Here is a 22,874-nt window from a genome sequence, read left to right as displayed (position 1 = left end):
GGCAGTTCAGAGGCCCACGATCCACTCATAGGGCGCTCGTTTAGGTGCCAAGCTTCGGAGGCTGAACGCGAGCGGCGCAGGCCCAGTGGAGCGGCGCTACCAGCTGCACTGACGTCTCTCACCTGTCGCCTTCACCTGAGACGGGCACCTCGCCAGCTTTCGCATGTCGTAGCCTCGCCCGCACCACAACCTCGCTCGCGCCTACTCCCACCCCCGAACCCGCAATGGCACGCGACAAGTTTGCTCGGCAGAGCCTCGGTGGCACGCTCCATCAGCGCATCAAAGAGGTAGCTGCAACCACGCGCAAACATGGTATCAGACAGTCGCTAATGCGCTCTAGTCACGCGTCTTGATGGTAGGAGCTGGCGGCATTGGCTGCGAACTCCTCAAGAACCTCGTCCTCACCGGCTTCGGCGAGATACACATCGTCGACCTCGACACCATCGATCTCAGCAACCTCAACCGCCAGTTCCTGTTCCGCAATGAGCACATCAAGAAGTCCAAGGCACTGGTACGGCACAACATCACTTACAAGCAAATTCAAGGCCTTGCGCTGACAGCTCATAGGTTGCGAAAGAGTCGGCCGGCAAGTTCAACCCCGACGTCAGCATCGTTGCGTACCACGACAACATCAAGGATGGCCAGTTCAACGTCGCGTGGTTCCAGAGCTTCGGCCTCGTCTTCAATGCGCTGGACAACCTCGATGCGCGGCGACATGTCAACAGGATGTGCCTTGCCGCCAATGTGCCGTTGATCGAGAGTGGCACGACTGGCTTCAATGGACAGGTCCAGGTTATCAAGCGGGTGCGCGACCTCAATGCGACTATTTTACTGAACGATTGTGCTAATTGTATCATAGGGCGAAACCGAATGTTACGACTGCACGCCGAAAGCCGCGCCCAAGTCCTTCCCCGTATGCACCATCCGAAGCACACCCTCGCAACCCATCCACTGCATAGTATGGGGAAAGTCGTATCTGTTCGCCGAAATCTTTGGCACCTCAGAGGACGAAGCGCCCGAACTAGATCACAGCGAAGATGCCGACAACGCAAGCGAAGTCGCGAACCTGCAGAAGGAGGCACAAGCGCTGAAGCGCATTCGCGATTCCATGGGTTCTCAAGACTTCCCGCGACTGGTGTTCGACAAGGTGTTCAAAGAGGACATTGAGCGGTTACGGAGCATGGAAGATATGTGGAAGACCAAACGGGCGCCAGAGGCGTTGGACTACGATGCGCTTATGCAGGAATCGCTGGGTGTGGGCACGGGAATCGCGCAACAAGACCAAGTCACATGGAATGTAGCCGAGAACTTCGCCGTCTTCGTCGACAGTATCAAGCGACTCAGCACCCGCCTGGAAGAGACGCGCGCAAATGCCGATGTTGGCAATGCGGCACCTATCCTCAGCTTCGACAAGGACGATGTGGACACGCTGGACTTCGTGGTTGCGAGTGCCAATCTGCGCTCACACATCTTCGGCATCGAGATGCGGTCCAAGTTTGACATCAAGCGTAAGGAAGCGCCTACACATGGATGGAATAGTTGCTAACAGGTTACAGAAATGGCTGGCAACATCATCCCTGCCATTGCGACAACAAACGCCATGACTGCCAGTCTCTGCGTCTTACAAGCCTTCAAGGTTATGCGCGACCAGCTCGACAAGGCCAAGATGGTCTTCCTCACCCGCAGCACCGAGCGCGTTATTTCAAGCGAATCACTCCGACCACCGAACCCCCACTGTGCGACCTGTGGTGTATGCTATGCCACCCTGCACGTCGATACACCACGCGCGAAGCTAAGCGATCTGATCAACATGGTCCTAAAGGAGAAGCTCGGCTACGGAGAAGAGTTCAGCGTCAAGCGCGACTCAGACATACTTTATGACATGGACGAAGACATTCATCTCGAGAAGACATTTGAGGAACTCAACTTGAAGAATGACACCTTCCTCACGGTTTCTGACGACTCGGAAGAAGACGCAAAAGTTGATCTAGTACTCTGCATCATACACACAGAGTTCACCGAGAACGCGAATCCGCTCAGGTTACCCGATGAGATCAAGATCCCAACCAAACCGAAGGCACCTGCGCCAGAGACCAATGGTCATGCGACTGTCAACGGCACCGTTACCAATGGTGTTACAAACGGAACCACGAACGGCGCTGCGAAGCGCACAGCCAGCCAAGCAGGCCTGGAGGACGACCTCGTCCGAAAGAAGGGTAAGGTCATGGAGGAGTCGCAGAAGAAAGACGACGGCCACATAACCATTGAGGACGACAAGGACGGGGCGATTGTCATTGATGACGACTGAATAAACCTTCAACAAAAGTTGGGTTGCTGCCCACATCTTGGCGCATCGTCCTCACTTGGACCTCATGATCGTTTTGGCTGTCTACAGACGATTATTGGAGTATTCGATATACTTCACTCTTCTCGTCCCGCCATTGGATCATCAGCGTTCAAGCGTCTTTGACATTCCACTCATCCCACCACATCTCCGCACCTCGATCACCAGTCCAACAAACCGCGCGCTACCGAAGCGCAAACGGCATATAGATTTCCTTTTTCTTGTACTATACACCGATCAGTCGCATGGAAACGTTTGGCATGGGCGTCTTTTGGGAGGACTCACTGGTTACATACCTGAGCCTGGATCATCTGGTGGAAGGAAGCACATCTGGAGAACGCCACTGGGCCGTCTTGCAAGGCCGGAATGGCAGTTGAATGGGAAAAATACCAACCAGCGTAGTAAAGTTAATGGAATCAGACGGCAGATAAGCCGCCATCCAAGTTCAACACACAGTTATGTGCATATCGATTTTCTGCGAGGAACAGTGCTGCGTGCGCGATTTCGGAGGGTCTGCCGAAACGATTCAACGGGATGCGTTGCTGAAGCTCAGTAGCATTCAGGTCTGGCCGTGGTTAGAGCAAGTCTTAATAAACAACATCGTGGCATGCGTACCTTTTGTCATATCCGTTTTCACGTATCCAGGTACAATAGCATTAACCCGCACTTTGTGGCTCGCATACTCTGTAGCCAAAGCACGCGTAAACCCCAAAACACCCGCTTTCGACGCCGCATACGCAACGGCTCCATAGCCGCCTTGCAATCCCAGTAGCGAACTGACATTGATAATGACAGGATCCTCATCTTCAGCTTGAGTCCTACCTCTCAGATACCCATTCCTGTCCCAGACGTAAACAAGTCAACAACATGGCTACTAAAACAGCGACACGAACATAAGAAGTAGGAGTTGCGATTGAGTTTTACATACCGTAACAAAAACTTCGTCCCCAGCATCATAGAAGTAAGATTCGTCCGAATGATACTTTCCAGATCCTCTTCGTTCAATCCCGAGAAGAGCTTCGCCTGCGTGACACCCGCACAATTCACAACCACATCGATGCGCGAAGGATGTGTCGAGAACACCGTGCGCTCTGGCTTGGGTAGATGAGCGATGAAAGGGCGCGAGGGGTGTAGGTGCCAGAAGTTGGAACCTAGGGATATGTCGCCTGCGATGTAGCCGTGTTGGTATGATGGTGGTTCTGCAGGGTCATGTGTCTCGGGATTTGAAGGTGTATCTGGTGATGAGGTGGATGGGAGGGGTGTTAGGCTTGCTACGGCAGTTTTCAAATCGGGTTCTGAGCGTGAGATTAGGGTGCAGCGGTATGCGTTCTTGGAGAATAGTTGTGCGATTGCGAGGCCGATGCCTCGGCTGCCGCCTGTGATGAGGACGTGTCGTGGGCGGTGCGCCATGGTCATGAATTGGGCACTTTGCGTTTGTAGAATGCGGTCAATCCGTCTGTGGGGAGGGGATTGCCGTTGGTTTTGAATCTTTGTTCAATTGGTCTTCGTAGTGGCTTTGCTTTACAAGAAATTGAAAAAGTATAGTCTAATGTAGATGGGTGATGTAAGCCATCCACCCCCCATCTCGACGTTCGCCCACGCGAGAAAACGTGACAGCGCGCGCTGTCCTCCGCAACTTCCCCGCGATATCCACCGTCTCTCACACAACTTCCCACTCGACGCCGCTATATCCAACCACCCCGCGTTCAGACCACACTCAGAAGCTATCAGACTTATATTTCATACCGTGCATCACAATGGCAGACGACAAGCCTACCGAATACGTCACCCTCGTCTCAAACGACGGCTTCGAGTTCAAGATCCTCCGCTCAGCAGCATGCATAGCAGGCACGATCAAGAAAGCTCTGGATCCACTTTGTAAGTCGGTCTTTCTCACGTGAATGTTACGCAGCCCGACTAACGCATCAATAGCTGGCTTCCGGGAAAACGCACAGAATCGCGTTGACTTGCCTACGATCAAGTACGTCTACTCCAACCATGACTCCCTCCCATTCTCGCTCCGTCCCGCTACATCTCCACCAGATTAAATATCCTAAGAGAAGAGGCTAATAGTGGTATCTAGTGGTGTGGTGCTAGAGAAGGTCTGCGAGTACCTGTACTACAACCAAAAGCACGCGGAAAGCAAAGACGTGTCGGATATGGATATCCCACCAGAGCTGTGTCTGGAACTGTTGATTGCAGCGGATTATCTAGATGGTATGTCTGCGCATTCCATGATGCGAGAAAGGGAATTGTGCTAACGTGTCTAGTGTGAGTTTATGATTTATCCTTTGAGATACGCTTCTATTCTATATACCCAGCGCCCGTCGCCGAACGAATACAGTAAAGAGGGTTGTGAGGCAGAGTTTCAGACATTGGCTTGAGAGTCGCGACGGGGGTATGATACGGGATGGGTCTGAGAGCTGCTCGGGACTCTCATGCCAGAATACTGGAGGAAGCGGACATGTCGAGCACATGAGCTTTTCAGGCGACATGTACTTCGGACACACGGGAGGCAGCATCTTTTCTAGTTGTCGATCTGCTTCCTTCTGGAGCTTCTTTCACGTTCAGGAAGACGCCACTGCCCACGTGCTACTAGTAGATCTCGACTTCTGGCTGTTTCAGCATGGAGATGAAGAACGGAACTGAGACACCTCTCGTAGAGCAGCTTATAGACTGTGGATAAATGCCGGGCATGATACTTGGCCATCAGTAATTATGAACACCGCATCATAACGAAGATTGGGGCATTGAGCACTGTGTACTTATGCTCCTCCATCCCGTTCTACTGATTTATGTCTCTACCATCTATATGTATTCCCTATACCCATAAACCACACAAAGTCCCTGCTCATCACCACACTTAACACTGCACCCCAAACTTCCGCAGCGTCTCCTTACCCGTCGTAATCTTCATACCAATCCTATCCATACGTTAGCCACTTGCCACACACATCGATCAAGAAGTCACATACCTAGCATCCAAATCAAACCCACCCATCTTCGTAACCTCATCCAACCAATCCTTGCACTGCACCAGTATCTGCGGATTCTTCTCCGGATGCCCATCCGCATCAGCCTCGCGCCAGATATTCGCGGCCATCTCATAGCGCGCACAGGGAGCTGTCCAGTTATCTTTGAAGTTACCAGTGATGAGTAGTTTGTCAACAGGCAAGACTTCTTTCTCTAGGATGACCTTGGCTTCAGCTGTTTGGTCCATATTACGGAGTGTAGCAGCGCGCAAGACGTGGAGAATGGATTTCTCGTCTACGCCCTCCTTGTCCCAGTGTGGGTTGGCTGGTGATTCACTCCAGGCCAGGTTGGCGAGGGAGACTTGGAGGTGGTCGTCTCGCATGCGCTTGTATCCGTTCCAGAAGTAGATCATTTCCTCGAGTGGGGATACACCGACGGCGTCGACGATGTCGCAGTTCCATTCTTTGGCGCGTGCTTCCCATTTCTGGATCTTGCGTGCGACGAAGATGTCGAAGGGGAGTTGGCGGGCCATGAACTTCTTCTTTCCGACGTTGGGCATGACTTTCTTCATGTACTCCTCTGCCTTTGTGCCGTATTCCTTTGCTTTGGTCGGATCAGTTGTCTTGTGTTTTCGGTAGAGTTCAACGTATGAGGCGGCGATGATATGGTAGTACAAAGCATGGCTCCAGTTGTTGAGGCCAATGCACTTCTCGAAAGCGAAAGCAGTAGCTTCGTAGTCGTGCATATACATGTTGTTCAAGCTGCGTTCAAACCATGTAAGCGCTTCAAGCTGTTTTAGCTTCGACTCGCCAACTTCGTGCATGAATTGAACAGCCTCTTCCAACTTCTTCTCCGAGGCGAGCATCCTGGACTCCTCAAGTAGCCAGAGATGACTCTTGGGGTACCTTGCGCGCATGTAGCGGAGCAAAGCCAGGCATCGTTCCTTCGGGTATGCTCCCTCGCCCTTCGTAGGAAGTATATCGCAGAAGTTGGTGAAGCCATTGATATATCCCATGAGCACAACTCCAGCCATGGCACCATGGATGTTGTGGAACTTAGTCGCTTGCCACAGCATTCGCATTCCTCGCTCCCTATCGCCCTTGAAGCCAACGATCTTCAGCAATCCAGCAAAAGACGGCGGGATGAACGAAAGAATAAGTAACAGCATGCCGAAGCAGAAGTTGGATCCGGAGAGGATAAAGACATCGACTGGGTGATTGCTGAATGACGCAATGTCGGCATCGGCATCGCCCTCATCGTTCAAGGTAAGCTTCTCAAAATATTCGATAGCGTCTGGTAGCGAGTTGGATGGGTTTTCGTTCGTGGTAGGAAGCCCTGGTGCCGAACTTGCCGCGACATCCACCTTCTTCTGAGCATTGTCTAGTTCGACAGTAGCACCCTTGTCAGCGGCGACGTTGAGATGCCCCATGTATTCCACAGGCGGTTCACCGCCAGTATGATCTTCTGGAGCGTCCACGAAGTCGACGTCGTCATCATCGTCATCTGTGGCCTTCTTCGCAGCCGGTCCAGTCACTGTAGTAGTCTGCTTCAGACTAGAAGTCGACGCTGCAGCGGACGGCCCGGTAGACGCAGGACCCTGGGAGCTCTTGATCGCATTGCCTGCCACATTTGATCGAACCGAGCCCTTTGAGGAGGGGCGCGATCCCACCGAGTTGACGCTACTCGTGCTCCTCTCTGCCAGAAACTTTTTTTCATTCTCCATCACACCCTCCAGCGCAAGGTATGCTTTCCTCAATTTGTAGAAACTCTTGATCGCTTCCGTCAAGCTCTCGTTGAGCACACCGACAACAGCACTCATCAGCTGTGCCTCTGCCTGACATACCGCGTACTCGGTGCCTGGAGGGTATATAGCCGATTTATACGCGTTCGGATCCTTGCTAACACGGCGTTGGTGTTCGTAAGCGGAGTTTTCGGCCACTGATAGGGCATTGGCAGCTGTCGACCATGTCAGTCACTGCATCTCCTTGACATCATGTTGAATATGCGATCAGACCTTCGCGTACGATTTCCGGCTCGAAACCCAACGTCGCCCGTATGAAGACACACACACCCGCTCCGAGCTACACGATATAAGACTAGAACCGAAGTATGGGCCTGAGGGCTGGAAGGTAGGTGTGTACCTGGTGGAATGGACTGGATCCTTTGCTAAGGTGTGCTTCGGCGCTTTCGATATCATCGGCCATGATATAGGTGACGGCTGTGCTCGCGTGTGATTAGACTTGTCTGCGCCACTGTATTGGGTGGAGTTCGTACCGCTCATGGCATCCTCAACTGTGTTGTATTAGTACCTGCCTGACCTATGCATGCTTTTGAACTTACTCTGTGCCATTTCGCTCAAGGAATCTAAGCTCTTCGAATGCCCAGGCGTATGGCCCTTGAGCCAACCGCCGACTTTGAACATGCTGGATAAATAATCCCGCGCCGCGGAGAGACTGGTCGAAAAAAGGTTAACCAGAAGAGGCCGAGAAAGAGAGACACGAGAAAGATCGAATGAAGAGAGGTAGTAAGTATGTTCAAATCTCAGCGTAAAGCGGATACGCCAGCTAAGACACTGAGCGCGTGTCTAGACACCTACTAAAGCCCACCAGACGGGCGGTGCTTACAGCTTCATCCGGCTACTCGGAGCTAAAGTACGTGTACGTCATGTTCATTATCCGTACTTTACCCTCCAATGCACTCCAGGTTTGGCTTGAAAAGAATGAATGAGGTGCAACGACGACAGCAAAGCACTACCATGCATCACATGGAACTTTCTCGGAGCCAAGCAGCGACCTGGACGGACTCGTACCCCGCGAACCCAGTTGCCAGGTGCACCACGTGACGTCGCGCTAAGCCTTGCGGACAATCGCCGCCGCCGCTCCTCCGCTGTTAGAGCCGCATCACCAAAGCTCACCAAAGCTACAACACCGCGTAATCGCAACTCGAATCACCCAAACGTACCATAACACATCGCCGATCGCATCTCCCGAAACCGCCACGATGTCCGGCTCAGCACAAGGCAGCAACGATATGAAGAAGGCCGTCGTCAGCGACTCCAAGAACGGCGAGCAACCACTGGCGCCCGAGAAGAAGCCCGCAACACAGCTAGAGGAGGATGACGAGTTTGAGGACTTTCCCGTAGAAGGTATGTTGCAATGGCTAAAGGAGGATGCATCAAGCTAACGTGTCTGCAGACTGGACTGAGGAAGAGACACAGATCCCCAACGGCAACACACATCTCTGGGAAGAGAGCTGGGACGACGATGACACGAATGACGACTTTGCGGTTCAGCTGAGGTAGGACACTTATCTACTGGAAATGTATAGGTGCTAACAACAACCAGGGAGGAGCTTAAGAAGCTGGGCAAATGAGCGATACTTATAGTCGACACGAACAGACGCGATTCGAACGGAAGACATGACGACCCTTCAAACGAATGAGAACATGGCAAGCTCGAGACACATACATGGTTGACAAAGTGAGCCCAAAGACTCCACGCATCACGTCTATAGGCCAAGGGGTGGAATGCGGTATCTTTATTGAACCGAAAAGAGCTATAGCTACAATCATAACTTCGAAGATATACCTTCCCTCATCTTGAGCTGCCGTTCACTTCTATGAGTGACTGGTTTACTTACTTGACAGGGCGGATACACCGGGCAGGTCCTTGCCCTCGAGCAGCTCGAGCGACGCACCACCACCAGTCGAGACGTGGGACAGCTTGTCTTCTACGCCGTACTTGGCAGCAACAGTGGCTGTGTCACCACCACCGATGATGACAATCTTGCCGCTCTGCGCAGCATCAACGGCAGCATCGAGCGTCGCCTTTGTGCCCTTGGCGAACTTCTCGAACTCGAATACACCGGCGGGACCGTTCCAGAGGATGGTCTGCGCCTCGCCAATGGCCTCCTTGTACAGCTTGATGGACTTGTCACCACAGTCGAGACCCATCCAGCCATCTGGAATACCGTCCTTGTCCTCAGCATAGCCAGTGTTGGCATCCTTGTCGAACTTGTCGGCGGTGATGTAGTCAACGGGCAAGACAATCTTGACGTTGTTCTTCTTCGCCTTCTCGACAAGGTCCTTGACAGTCTTGCTGCCGGCCTCGTCGAACAAGCTGTCGCCGATCTTCACACCCTCGAGCGTCTTCTTAAAGGTGAATGACATGCCTCCGCAGATGATGAGGCTGTTGACCTTGCCGAGCAGGTTGTCGATCAGCTGGATCTTGTCGGAGACCTTAGCACCACCGAGGATGGCGAGGAAGGGGCGCTTGGGCTCCTCGAGCGCTTGCGCAAAGTAGTCGAGCTCCTTCTTGACAAGGAAGCCAGATGCCTTTTGTGGGAGGTCGACGCCGACCATGGAGCTGTGTGCGCGGTGGGCAGTGCCAAAGGCATCGTCTGTAACTGATTAGTACTTTCCACCTACACATAGTACTATGGAGTCACTCACTGATGTAAATGTCACCAAGAGCAGTCAAGCCCTTCCTGAACTCCTCGACCTTGCTCTTGTCAACCTTCTGCTTCTTGCCCTCGTCATCCTTGTAGCTGCCCTCCTCCTCGGCGTGGAAGCGCAAGTTCTCCAGCAGGATGACCTGGCCGCCACTAGCGCCGTTAACGGTGTCCTCGACCGACTTGCCGACGCAGTCGTCTGTGAAAGTTACGCTCTTGCCGAGGAGCTTCTCGAGTTCGGGAACAACCGGCTTGAGACTGTACTTCGCGTTTGGCTTTCCGTCTGGGCGGCCGAGATGCGACATGAGGATGACAGCCTTGGCGCCATTGTCCACAGCGTGCTTGATTGTGGGGAGAGCGCCGACTATGCGCTGGTTGTTGGTGATGTTCTTGTCGGAGTCGAGAGGGACGTTGAAGTCGACCTGGTGTGTCGCGGTTAGATTTGTGTTTGCATTTCACACCAAAGTTCTGTATATACTCACTCGGATGAGGACGCGCTTGCCCTTGAGGTCGACGTCGGCGATTGACAGCTTATTAGAGAGAGACATGGTGGGTGTATGGTAGTACTGTGATGGTGTGAGTATAATGAAGTTCTAGTTGCATCAATCGAAGTATACAACTGCCAGCTATATACCTCAGGTAAAGGTCCACTTACGTCAATGAGTTGGAGAAAGGAAGAAGCGTGGGAGGTGTTCAATGTTTGTTGTCGAGCTTCAGATCGTCATGGGCAGGCTTGGTGGGGTGTAGCGGGGCAATCCACGGGTTCTCCTGCATGCAAAGCTTCGCGCTCCTTATCGAACCACAAAAAAGCAAGTTGACGTGACCGGACTAGAGAAATTAGCTGATGTAAAACACATTTTGCTGCCCGCGCGTCTTGGGGCTTGACAAAGTGGGCAGCCAAGGTCGACATCCCCCGCGGCCGAGAGTACTCAGTGGTGTTGGGGTATCGTTGCAACGCGTCTTGCATGATCTCTCCACATGAAGAGACTTGGTAAAACACACAATCCAAGCATACACGCAAGGCGAACAATATTTGTGCATGATGATAGTTTCATTCTGTATCAAATTCAAGACTGTACATAACACATCGACCGTATCAAAGTCAACTAACCTGACGCCGTGCAAATGCCCAACCAAACATGCTAACGCGCGAGACGCTCAGGGGGAATCACCCGATGCCACCATGACCCGAACTTATGTGTGCGTATGATATTTAAACATGAGAATTCGTTCGCATAATTTGATAGGCTTAGGCTTCGTCGGCCGAGTTCGTCAAAGAGAGGTAAGCTGTCCAAGCAATACCCACGGTAGATACAAATGGCTGGCATGCGTTAGTGGCTAGCATTATAACCTAGAGCAAGATACTTACAATCTGGAATTGAATGGGCATGACTCGGAAGTTGATGAGCTGCACAGCCGGCCAGACCATGTAGTTGGCCTTGAGCGCAGGCACGTATACGTCCTGGAACTTGCGCTGCACAGCACGCTTACCACCACCCTCGGCAACAGTCATGAAGGTAAAGAAGGCAGCCAGACCAGCTGGGGCGAACAGGAACTGATCAAAAGCCACGCGCTTGAGTGCTGGCAACCATGTCGCAGTCTTTGAAACGGGGAAAGTCCTGGACAGGAAGCCGAACCACCTGTGTTGAATGGGCGACATGAGGAAACCGTAGGACATGAATCTCGTGGTTCGCTCGAAGTCGAAAGGCGGGGGGAGTATCTTCGAGTCGGGGATAAGGTCGTTCTCGTTGAACGGGTTCCGTCTGTCGAGCTCGTGGATTTCAATCGCCAGGAAGTCGTCCTTGCCTGGGCCGCCCTTCTTGCGTACTGCGCGCTCCCGCACGGCAGTGAGCGTCTGGGCTACTGTGTCCGCGATACCACCCAACACCTGTAGATAGTGTCAGCCTCTCTATCTGGTCATGTCTGAAATATGTCGGCTTCGGCGCAGAGGTCGCAATAGTCGGTGTGGCGGTCGCGCGACATGCCACTCGATGCGCATGGCGTTTATAGCAAGGGTGCACGTACGGCGTTGGTGATCATCGTGGTGAGAACTGGACGCGCCGCATAGTACTGGTTGTACTTGCGCGTGAGCATGCTGACGGCCGCCATTTGGAGCAGGAATACTATCGAATGCAGCAGCGGCTGGAAATAATTAGTCGACCATCAAATAGTATCAGTATCAGTGACTCACAATCTTCCCGTAAATCCAGCGGCTGTTTAGCTGGTAAAGCAGTCTGTGTCTGGTGCTGTTCATGTTTAGTATGGGTCCTGTGAAAAGCTCTAGGTGTAGCGTTGCTCGAAGATCGCGATGACGTTGATGAAACGTAGCCGCAGGCCCGTGTGCGGCTATAAGTGGTCCTATCTGTTGCGGCTCAAAAGCGCGATAAGGAAATAGGGCAGGCGACAATACTATCGTGATTAAGAGCGGTTTGTGGTAGGAAGTGTAGCAGAGGCATGCGATGCGCAGCCGCAGCCCAGGGTTCAGTGCGGAGGTGCTGCAACAGTGGCGAGAGTTTCACGCCGGGACCAATGACGAGTTTCAGACATCAAGCGACGGCTGGCATCAGCCTAGTTCCGCGCGCCTATGGCTCGTACCATCGAGCTATGTCCAAGACGTAAACTTGGGAGCCCGGATGTCTAGCACTTTCTCGTGGACCAAATCCGGTGGTGGCATCTGTGCTCCACTCTGCTGAGCGCCTGCTGAGCTCCACAGTGTGTCTCGGCGTCACAAGCACGACCCCGTCCATGGTCTACTACAAGTAACGGCGCAACATAAAAGGGTGACACACTATCTGCATCGCACGCTTCATTGACTGAAGATAGTCTAAGCTATAGGAAGTGTTGCGAGCTCACGAGGCTACAGCAACAATACTTGGTAAATCATGAATATCGACAGCTTCGTTGCTGACCAGATCAACGACTCGTATCGATTCCACGAACAATACTCCTGCTGAAAGCGCAAGAAACTTGAGGTCGGCCGTGTAGCAGGAGCCGGGTGAGAGTTGCCTGATCATGTTAGCCATTCGTTCTATGACCCTTCTGCTTAATCCGACTTACCCGAGCCGTATGTCGGTTGTCAAGCAGATCAAGTCCGCTGTATCGGTCTTCGCACTCTTTTGCTTAGCATACACGACATTTTCGTCAACGACCGCCGTCCCAAACAACTCTTTCTTGTCCGCTCGAGGTCCGCCTACGGAAGAGACGGATGGATGCGATTTGTGCTTCCCCGAGTCTCTCGGTCTTTTCGCGATGACCAGAACTGCCAGCCTTCGCGTTTTGTCCGAGCGGTTGACTATAAACACATCCCACGTGAAGATCTCGCCAACCTTGACACTGGGCGGCCCAGACACTGTCAGAGTGACATTGACGTCGTTGTGTGAAGCATCCTGTTCGGGTTGATCTTGGGCATCTTGAGCGACAAGGGCGTCGGGATTGGCTGCGTTCGCGCTCTGTGTTGTAGAACTACTCGGCCGACTAGGCTTGGCCAAGTTGAGTGCCTGTTCTGACGGAAAGTCAACGGGTGTCTTCCACTCAATAGCAATGTCTGGGTGGCAATGATCGGACATTGTAACATTGGCGTCCACATTTAAGGTCAAGTAGTGACCCTTACTCCCGAGTGCTGGTGTTCCATCGGTACCAATATCAGGCCGGATCTTGTACAGAAACGTTAGCTGATCACCAGGTTTGTGGCTCGTCGTGGTATCCAGCTCTTCGTTCAACTCTTGAACCTTGCCTCCATGCAAAGCCAGGCTGACCTTTTTGATTCTGACGTCGTAGGTAGCGAATTGAGCGACTTCCAGATCTAGAGAGGCCATCAAAGACAGGTCGCTTATTGATGCTTGAATCCTCGAATAACGTATCCTCCATATCAAAGGCGGCAGCACACGAAATAGTGGTCTTTGTCCGTTTCGAATCGGTCGAGCCATTTCCTTTGCAGCAGGGGCAGTTGGAGTGACCTTGCTGATACGCATTGCTGAGAGTCGTGGATGGACACCGACAAGAGCGGGATCATTCTCGAATGACTGCAGCAGGTTTAAGGGTGTGGGCACGCCACTTGGGAGATAGTCATCCTCTGACGCGTCTTTTTGAGGCTTTTCTTCTGGCTTGAAGGAGGCCGTGGGTTGGAAGTACACTGCAGGCTTATGAAATCTGCCTTGTGGGCGAGCTGCTGTTGATTAGATACGATCTATGAGAGATTGGCTGATTGTCTCACCTATGAAAACATCCACCTTCCAGATAACATAGGTATGAGCACTGTCCCCTTCACCATGGTTGACAACCGTAGGTTCATCTGTGTGATTGATGGTACCTGAGAAGATGACTTCTTTGGGAGGCGTAGATTTTGGATCTTGATCAGATGGGGGAACCGTACTGAATGCGAAGGCCTCTACGTTGATCACCAGTCTTGCAAGGTACGACTTCAAGGTCGCTTCGTCTAACAGCGGTGTTTGGAAAACAACATATACGGCTAGGAGTTCATCTAAACGCCTGTGCATGAGTAAGAGACGTGCTAATTGTATGGGATTGTTGGAGACGTACCGAGAAGTAGCACATTTCGTTGTGCTAGGAACGGCAATATGGAACCATTGTCGTCTGCTGCACCATCCCAAGAGTCGATCTCGCTCTTGATGTCGATGTCGGAACTCGCAGGCACCACAGCTTCCAGCACGGAGCTCTCGGCAAACTCGAGGCTCCTGCGTGGTATCACCTCATCGTCTGCCATGATTTCCACAGGACTATCGAGGTGAAGGTAGATGTGAAGGCACACGTGAATGTGGTGCCTGAACTAGGGGTCCTGCTTTCGCGCTACCCAAACCGTCCGTGCGCCAACAAGTTCCACAACTTCTTTGCAGACAGGCGTTCTGACTTTATCCATCCCCACGCGCAACCATCGACAACCGGCGCAATGAACGGCCCACCCTACGCGCCGCCAATGGCTCAAGCTTCTGTATGGTCAGTCGCGACAGCAGCCGATGGCAAGGAGTACTACTTCAACAAAGCCACCAACCAAACCACGTGGGAAAAGCCCGACGAGCTCAAGGACGATGTAGAGGTACTTGATCTCATGATCATTCGACAGCGAGACATTACTGACGCTAAGAAGCGCGCAATTCCCGGCACCGGCTGGACTGCGCACGTAGCAAGCGGCAAGCGATACTACGCAAAGACTGGCACGAGCGAGACTACGTGGGAGATTCCCGAGGTGGTCCAGAAGAAGATCGACGAGTACAGGCAGAGTCTGCAGAACCAGCGCCCGCCCCCTGCCGGTCCTGCGGGATGGCCAACGGGACCAGCCTCGAACGCGCCTTCATACGACAACAGACGCCCCGAACGAGACGAGTACCGCCCCGACCGACACGACCGCCGCGATGACCGTGACCGCGATCGCGAGCGCGACCGGGAATCTGGCTTTGGCGGCGACCGCCCCAACATCAGCTTCACGACCGGCACCGAGCTGCAGTTCTCCACTCCGCAGGAAGCCGAGGCTGCTTTCATGAAGGTGCTCAGGCAGATGAAGGTCCAGCCCGACTGGACCTGGCAGCAGGCCGTCCGCGCCGGTATCCACGATCCCAACTGGCGCGCCATTCCCGAGCCGGAGAAGCGCGAGGAGGCCTTCAAGAAGTACTGCGAAGACTTGCGCGCCCAGGAGAAGCACAAGGAGCAGGATCGCCAGGCCAAGCTACGATCCGACTTCACCGCCATGCTGCGCTCGCACCCCGAGATCAAGTACTACACACGCTGGAAGACAGCTCTGCCCATCATCGAAGAGGAAACCATCTTCCGCTCAGCCAAGGACGACAACGAGAGAAGGGCTCTATTTGAAGAATACATCATCTCCTTGAAGAAGGCGCACGAAGAGGAAGAGGCAGAGAGCAGGCGTTCTGCACTCGACGAGGTCATGGGTCTGCTGAAGGGCTTGGACCTGGAGCCGTTCACGCGTTGGCAGGCAGCTGAAGAAAAGTTGGAGCAGAACAACGAGTTCAACAGCGAGAAGTTCGAAACTCTGACTCGAATGGATGTCTTGAACCAATTCGAGAAGCACATCAGGCAGCTCCAGCGCGAGCACAACGATAAAGTCCAAGCTGAGCGACGCAAGAAGCACCGCGTCGAGCGCAAGAACCGTGATGCTTTCCTCGAGCTTCTAGACGAGCTTAGGAGGAACGGTCTGCTTCGCGCTGGTACCAAGTGGAAGGACATCCACAGTCACATCGAGAACGAACCGCGCTACACGGCCATGCTTGGGCAGGGCGGATCCTCGCCACTCGATCTATTCCGTGATGCTCTGGAGGAGGAAGAGGGCAAGTTCCGCACCCTGCGCCGAAGGGCGCTTGATGTACTGGAGGTATGTTGAACCCCAACCCCCCACTAGAACTGGACTAACTGTGCGACTAGCAACAACGCTTCGAGGTTACCACGTCGACCCCTGTGGAAGACTTCCTTAACGTTATGCGAAAAGATCCTCGCACCGCTGATATTGACGAACAGTCCATGCATAGCATATACAACTACGTCCTTGCGAAGGTCAAGAAGCGCGAGGAGCAAGACCGCCAAGACGAAGAGTACAATGAGCGCTCCACTGTGGACAAGCTTCGGTCAGTCATCAAGCATCTTGATCCGCCGGTGTCGCTGTCAGACACCTGGGAAGTGGTACGTCCCCGCGTTGAAAAGACAGACGAGTATCGCGCACTGAAATCAGATACCCTCCGCGAATCGGCTTTCGACAAGTTCATGTCCCGCTTGAAGGAGAAGGAGAGCGATCGCAGAGACCGAAGCAGGCGCGATGGCCGTGACCGTAGTAGGGACAGGCGTGACCGAGATCGTGAGTATCGCAATGGTCATTCTGACTCCCATCGTCGTCATCGTACACGAACCCGCTCACCTGAACATGACCCGTATGCTGCAGAGCGCCGTCGTGCGGTGCAGGACAGGGAGGCGCGCTACAGGAACAACGACAGTACAGGCTTGTCTCCTCCCCCGCGCCGTGAGCGCCGAGACGACGATCGTTACGAGCGTTCTCGTCGCAGCCCTGGCGGTGATCACTACGTACGTGAGCGTCGCGAGCGTGAAGCCGAGCGTGAGCGATCCTATGTCAGCAGGGCCGACCCTCGTGAGGCCACCGTTAGTCTGCTAGACTACGGTGACAGCGGTGGTCGCACGTCGTCTGCTCGACGCCGTCGGGAAAGCGACGAGAGCTCTTCCAAACGCGATCGTGAGACAAAGGTCCGCAAAATTACGCCCCATATATATTGAGAACACGACACTAACCTCGTCACAGCGTGCTCGCTACTCTCCACGCCCTGACCGCAAGTCCAAGACGCCTGTTCCTGAGGCAGCCAGCACCATCAAGAAGGAAGAAGAAGACCGCGCCCTCCGTAGTGGAAGCGAGGAAGGTGAAATTGAGGAGGATTAGAAGTTCTCGCTGATACACCCGTCTCGTAGGATACAGGCGACTTTCCCTCGTGCCCAGTCAGTCAACAACTGGAACTACATGTGAGTAAGTTACGGTACCTTGTTTCTGACATGCATTCGATTACTCGGCTACGTTACCATTACACCCTTAGCTTGAGAGTATGTACCATAATCACCTCGTAGAGTGCGTTCAAAAAATAGCTAGAATACCAACAGTTTCTACGATCTTTGAATTACCATATGTTTGATGTACGTTCTGATATCAGCAGCAATGGTCTGCTTCGACGAGTATGAAAAGTATCAGTATTCGACAGTTGATGCTCATGCTGTACGAAGTGATTGTAGTGATGGCCAGTCAGCATACTCGAGACTATTCGACTGATACCCCAATCCGGGATCTGGTAATTGAGTCGACACTGCATAAACTGGAGTGAGAAATGGCATAAACTGGAAACGAATTTTATGTTGTACGCGATGCGTGCCAGCTTGACATGATATAGTCTCCGTGCTTGATTGGTGGAGGTCGCAGCATCCGAGATCTGTACTCTGAAGCATTCATGCCTACCTACATACCTGCACAGTGTCAATCGCTGTACAGATGACCTGTTGTAATTCTCTAGACGCTTGCAATCGACGGTTTTTGACAACTTGCCTAATTCGGACTATATGCCAACCAGCGCGCAACACCAATGTCCAAGCCCTCGGAACCGAAATTCGTATGTAAGCGCAGACCGAAATAGACTTTTCTTTTGTTCCTTTAGTGGCAATTGCGACTGTCTAGATTTCCCAGGCCAAGGAGCGTGGCTTGCGCCTCGATCTGGTAGTCGTCGGTTCATGACATGTCAGAAGCGTGTAATCCTGGCGAACCTCGGCTGGCCTGAAGCTACCCCGGACTCCACTTCTCCTCTCCATATACCGAGCGCAACACCATCATGTAGTCTACACGCAGCAGAGCCCCGTCGCTCGCATCTTCTACTCTACCTTCGGCTCGCCTCGACAACATCGCAATGTCTTCCACAGCTTTCGTCCCGTTCTCCGAACCGCCCTACATCGTCGGCCTACCATCTCCATACTACAAGGAGACGCATCTGAGATGGCAGAAAGCGTGTCGCAAATTCGTGGACGAGCATCTCCTGGAGAATTCTCTAGCATGGGATACGGAGGAGACTGTGCCTGAGCATGTCTTTGAGACGTTCGCGAAAGCAGGCATGCTGCTACCGACACTACCTGCCCCGTTGCCAGTGGAATGGCTGAAGAAGCTCGGAATTCATGACATCCTGGGTGTCGTCAAGGTCGAGGAATGGGATTATATTCATACCATGATCTACGCCGATGAGGTAGGATTTCCCAACACCCAGTTTGAGCGCAACTAACAGCCGTACCAGATGGCGCGAACCGGCCTTGCAGGACCGGCTGGGTCTCTTACCACAGGAATGTCCTTCGGTGTACCGCCCATTATCAAATACGGCAGCAGGCAGCTCCAAGAGCGCTACCTCCCCGAACTCCTTACCGGCAAGAAGCGAACTTGCATTGCCATTACCGAACCCGAAGCCGGATCAGACGTCGCAAACATCACAACGACCGCTACAAAGACACCCGACGGAAAGCACTACATCGTCAACGGAACCAAGAAGTGGATCACAAACGGAATTTGGTCAAGTTACTCTTCGATGGCTGTTAGGACCGGTGGCCCTGGACCCACAGGTCTGTCCATGTTGGTCGTGCCTTTGTTAGGAAACCCAGGAGTAAACATGCGCAGACTGAAAGTTGGTGGTCAAGTCAGTGCAGGAACTACCTTCATAGAACTCGACGACGTCAAAGTGCCAGTTGAGAATCTCATCGGAGAAGAGGGTATGGGCATGAAGTACATGTAAGATAACAACAGTCTCAAGAGGTACTCCAGCTAACGGCAAACTTAACAGCATGACCAACTTCAACCACGAACGACTCAGCATCGCCATCGGCGCAACCCGTCAAGCGCGTGTCGCCCTATCCGCCGCAATGGAATACGTCCTCAAGCGCGAGGCTTTCGGCAAACCACTCGTCGAACAACCCGTCGTACGCCACCGTCTGGCAAAAGCCGGTGCGCTGCTAGAGTCACAATGGGCATGGGTTGAGCAATTCGTATACCAAATGGTGCACCTACCAAAGGCGTCAGCAGACATCGAGTTGGGTGGCCTGACCGCCATGGTCAAAGCACAGAGTGGCATCGTCCTGAACGAATGCGCACAAACGGCGCAACTGCTGTTTGGCGGCAATGGATACACGAAGAGTGGACAGGGAGAGTTGATTGAGAGTGAGTTTCCCGGGTATGATGGGATTACAGGCAGTAACTAACACGTTCTCAGGAATATACCGCGAGGTTCCAGGCATAAGGATACCAGGTGGTGCAGAGGATGTCATGCTGGACTTGGGTGTAAGACAGCTTGTTAAAAATTTCAAAAATAAAACTAAGGCTATGGAGAGGCCGAAGGGATCATCGAAGCTCTAGATGTGGTACATATCAGCAGCATCAAGACTTAGACGATAATCCAATCTCGTTCGAGAGCATCACCATTGGCATTGGCGTCTCGCTACAGCGTCAGACGTTCCAAGATCATTGTGTTCGAATCCAACTCTTCCGCCAGCCACTGTGTCTTACACCGCGCTCTTGGTACAACGCATTTTCCTATTCGAGTCCTATGCCGCAGTCGAAGACCCAGAGATGGGCTTTCATTCGCAACGGTAACTCGGGCTTCCCTCAGCTCTCGCTGAATGTCTCATATGCCTTTTCCCAACTTGACACAATATCACGTCAGATAGTGAAGCCACGAGTAGAGCTGGTTGACATATAAACATATCGTCCCATAGACTGTTGCAGTTCTACAACTACTCCCTGACAGTACTTTCACATCCAAGTTTCTTTGCATCTCAAACATGAAGTCCGTCATCATCGTCTCCGCGCTCTTTGCCGCCATCTCCCTAGCAGCGCCAGCGCCAGCTCCATCTGGCCTACCTGTTTGCCGATGCGGTCCGTCACCGATCTGCCCACAGGAGTTGATGGCTGTACGTACAATGTTGTGCTGATGGGATATAACTGCTCCTTGCTGACGGCCTGATAGCAATGCAAATGCGAGCAGGCAACGTTGGATCGGTGCTACCCAGTGAGAGGAGAACATGGTACTTGTACAAGCGACCTTGTAAGTGACTACTCAGCCGTTCCATTGCGTTGATGATCTTTGTTTGTGCACTTGCTGATGCTGAGCAGAAATGTGAGCTCATCTATGGTGGTGGGTCAGAGTCGTGATTGGATCGCATCGGATGAGATTTGGTCATGTTTGCCATGTGATACTGAGATGGAAGACACATAGAGCCGAGATACATCTTATGGGTTTCTTGCCAAATTCAGACCACCTTGTGTCTCCAGCTTGTGTTCTTTTGTCGGATGAGACCATCCACGCTACCTCTAGCTGAAGCGTGAACCAGCCAGGTTACTTACTAGTTACCGCACCGATGATGCACCGACCTTGGGATCTTCACTCCAGATTCTCAAAGTGGAGCTCAAAACCTAGTGGTTCCGTACAGTGACTGTCCTGCATCTTTAGTCGCCGGACATGACATAGCCTCGTTGGCTGTATTTGAGTGCCTTTTTCCGATGACCTGAGCGGAAATTGATTCCGTCCCAACGGCCGAAAGCTCGCACGAGGATTGGATAGTGAATATTAATCATGGCTGCACCGCATGCCTTTCCCAAAAATGCTGATGTGGCAGTAAGCCCCGCATCGAACAAAGAAGCTGGAGGGGGCAGTAAGATCTGACTCTCCAGTGATGACACGGTTGGTACATGCAGAGACATTGAGCCTCAGCCATCGGAGAACGCTCATGAACCAGACCATGTCGTGCGACAGTTACTTTCCCTGCAGATCATGTCGCGTGGGACCGCTAAAATGGTGTCGTTAGACGTGCGCATCAAGGCTTGACCTGGTCTTCGCTTCTTTCCAATGTAGTAGTAAGGATGATGGGTGTAATGCCCCAGATGTTTGAGTGACCGGGAAAGTCACAGGTACCGACGGGTAGGCTCGGGCTGCGGCCGCGGACGCTCGATCACGATCGCGATGCAGAGAAAAAATTGAGCGGGAGGTGCATGAGGGTGCCGAGCATCTAGGGGCAATCTGGAAGGATGGAACGTGTGCATCACTGCAGATTGGTGGTTGCGTTCTCTGCCGCATGCAACGGCATGGCGTCGTCCGAGACTTCACCGAGAGGGGAAAGGGCGTGTTCCCCGCAATTTTTGGCACGCCCAGAGATCAACCTCCAGTCGTTCGCTACGCGTGCCATTTTTGACACCTTTACCGCGACCACTGACCACGCAGCTGGAAGAGCCTTTGCTCCGAGCGCCGACTGCATGAGGCGCAGCCTCTCAGAGTTTGCTTTCACGTCATCCATCGCCATGTTCTCCCGTGCACCGGGCGCTGTGTTTGTTGTCAGAGCGGTCAGCCAGCTCTCAGCAGATCAAAAAAAGACGGCAAGCACCGTGCCCACTAAGGTTCACGATGCAGATTTTATTGGGGGTGTGCGTCGGGGCAATGGACCTGTCCGTACGATTGGCAAAAAGCCGCAAACATACTTGGACGCCTATGTGTCCTCACGTGCACCCGAGACGGCTAGCACTTCGGCTATAGGATCCAGAGCTGTCTGGCTTGGTCATGGCATTCCGCTCATAGACACCAATCGCGCTGTCCCTGGGATATTCATTTCCGCACTCTACAGCGATGATCCTACGCCTGGCTTGTTCTTGCGTTTGTGGGACGCGTCGTGAATCGAAAAGTGCCGTGCACCCCACAACAATCATGACTCGAGCTTGGGTGTCAAAGACGCCCGGTACTCGCGTGCCATGCGTCCGTAGTAGTCGGAGGGAGTGTGCTCTTGGCATTCACAGGCTGCCCGTCGTACAGGCCATCGTCGGCTTGAGCGAATGCAAGAACCGCGGCATCTTACCCGTGCACAAGGACTGGCTTAGCAGCTGACGTTGCCAAAACGCGTTTGTATCCAGGAGCGGGCTTTGTCCCGATGACATCCGAAAGGCATCGGCGTCTTAGTCGCCAAGGATAAAGCGCCGACCAGCCGCATCTGGGGGACTGGGGTACTAACTAACGATCCCCAGTGGGGACGGAGGCGGCGTCATGAGCGTTAAAACGCACCATGTGAAGCGCGGCTTGTCTGTGTGTCCTAGCACACGACTAGCCCTGGCATGCAATCCACTCTCGCGAATTGTGGTCTTTATAATCCTCGGGCCCCCCCAGACCCCTCGCGTGTGGTAGGAATTGTCAACGCTATTTGCAACCCATCGTGCCTTCAACGCAGACTCCAGACATCCACATCTCGTAGCCATGTCTGACTACTCTGCATCTCCGTCCGACCATCACAACGAAATCCAAGCACCGAAACGAAAAGCCACCGCGGCCGGCCTCGATGGACATGGAACCGGGCGTTCAGTAAAGAGGAGGGCTTCAAAAGCGTGTCAGTGTTGTCGAGCTCGCAAAGTGCGATGCAATGTCACAGAGCATGGCGCTCCTTGCACAAACTGCAGACTGGACGAAGTCGAGTGCATTGTGTCGGAGAGCAGGCGGAAAAAGTTAGTTCCACATTCCCGTGCAATATCCGACGTCTCCACAAACAAAACGCTTTATCGTTTGATCAACAATTTCGATATGGCATG

General features: G+C 53.0%; 8 protein-coding genes across 8 annotated transcripts; 5 read left to right on the top strand and 3 right to left on the bottom strand.

The window, feature by feature from the left end:
• Positions 1–224: 224 nt before the first annotated feature.
• J4E92_006958 (uncharacterized protein) lies at positions 225–2,308 on the top strand (the record flags this gene model as incomplete). Its single annotated transcript, XM_051498322.1, has 5 exons — positions 225–287; positions 341–511; positions 568–804; positions 860–1,508; positions 1,557–2,308. The coding sequence occupies 5 exons, from the start codon at positions 225–227 to the stop codon at positions 2,306–2,308; spliced, it is 1,872 nt and encodes a 623-aa protein (XP_051351256.1).
• Positions 2,309–4,101: 1,793 nt separating this feature from the next.
• On the top strand, positions 4,102–4,392 carry J4E92_006957 (uncharacterized protein; the record flags this gene model as incomplete). Its single annotated transcript, XM_051498321.1, has 2 exons — positions 4,102–4,222; positions 4,277–4,392. The coding sequence occupies 2 exons, from the start codon at positions 4,102–4,104 to the stop codon at positions 4,390–4,392; spliced, it is 237 nt and encodes a 78-aa protein (XP_051351255.1).
• An 815-nt stretch (positions 4,393–5,207) lies between these two features.
• Positions 5,208–7,739, bottom strand: J4E92_006956 (uncharacterized protein; the record flags this gene model as incomplete). The annotated part of the gene is made up of 4 exons (XM_051498320.1): positions 5,208–5,268; positions 5,320–7,273; positions 7,592–7,609; positions 7,658–7,739. The coding sequence occupies 4 exons, from the start codon at positions 7,737–7,739 to the stop codon at positions 5,208–5,210; spliced, it is 2,115 nt and encodes a 704-aa protein (XP_051351254.1).
• Positions 7,740–8,317: 578 nt separating this feature from the next.
• On the top strand, positions 8,318–8,689 carry J4E92_006955 (uncharacterized protein; the record flags this gene model as incomplete). Its single annotated transcript, XM_051498319.1, has 3 exons — positions 8,318–8,462; positions 8,512–8,614; positions 8,662–8,689. 3 exons carry the CDS (start codon positions 8,318–8,320, stop codon positions 8,687–8,689), a joined length of 276 nt encoding a protein of 91 aa, XP_051351253.1.
• A 259-nt stretch (positions 8,690–8,948) lies between these two features.
• PGK1 (phosphoglycerate kinase) lies at positions 8,949–10,314 on the bottom strand (the record flags this gene model as incomplete). The annotated part of the gene is made up of 3 exons (XM_051498318.1): positions 8,949–9,715; positions 9,768–10,188; positions 10,249–10,314. The coding sequence occupies 3 exons, from the start codon at positions 10,312–10,314 to the stop codon at positions 8,949–8,951; spliced, it is 1,254 nt and encodes a 417-aa protein (XP_051351252.1).
• A 701-nt stretch (positions 10,315–11,015) lies between these two features.
• Positions 11,016–14,489, bottom strand: J4E92_006953 (uncharacterized protein; the record flags this gene model as incomplete). Its single annotated transcript, XM_051498317.1, has 8 exons — positions 11,016–11,087; positions 11,136–11,654; positions 11,792–11,908; positions 11,958–12,012; positions 12,620–12,772; positions 12,824–13,931; positions 13,980–14,246; positions 14,306–14,489. 8 exons carry the CDS (start codon positions 14,487–14,489, stop codon positions 11,016–11,018), a joined length of 2,475 nt encoding a protein of 824 aa, XP_051351251.1.
• Positions 14,490–14,672: 183 nt separating this feature from the next.
• Positions 14,673–17,177, top strand: J4E92_006952 (uncharacterized protein; the record flags this gene model as incomplete). The annotated part of the gene is made up of 4 exons (XM_051498316.1): positions 14,673–14,819; positions 14,871–16,109; positions 16,160–16,987; positions 17,043–17,177. 4 exons carry the CDS (start codon positions 14,673–14,675, stop codon positions 17,175–17,177), a joined length of 2,349 nt encoding a protein of 782 aa, XP_051351250.1.
• A 1,006-nt stretch (positions 17,178–18,183) lies between these two features.
• Positions 18,184–19,667, top strand: J4E92_006951 (uncharacterized protein; the record flags this gene model as incomplete). Its single annotated transcript, XM_051498315.1, has 4 exons — positions 18,184–18,513; positions 18,562–19,046; positions 19,099–19,472; positions 19,525–19,667. The coding sequence occupies 4 exons, from the start codon at positions 18,184–18,186 to the stop codon at positions 19,665–19,667; spliced, it is 1,332 nt and encodes a 443-aa protein (XP_051351249.1).
• Positions 19,668–22,874: the final 3,207 nt, after the last annotated feature.

Source organism: Alternaria infectoria (assembly GCF_024043175.1).
Source record: "Alternaria infectoria strain BMP 0036 chromosome Unknown scaffold_11, whole genome shotgun sequence".
Taxonomy (NCBI): domain Eukaryota; kingdom Fungi; phylum Ascomycota; class Dothideomycetes; order Pleosporales; family Pleosporaceae; genus Alternaria; species Alternaria infectoria.
Note: the sequence above shows the minus strand (reverse complement) of the source record. Positions and strands in the feature narration are given on the sequence as shown.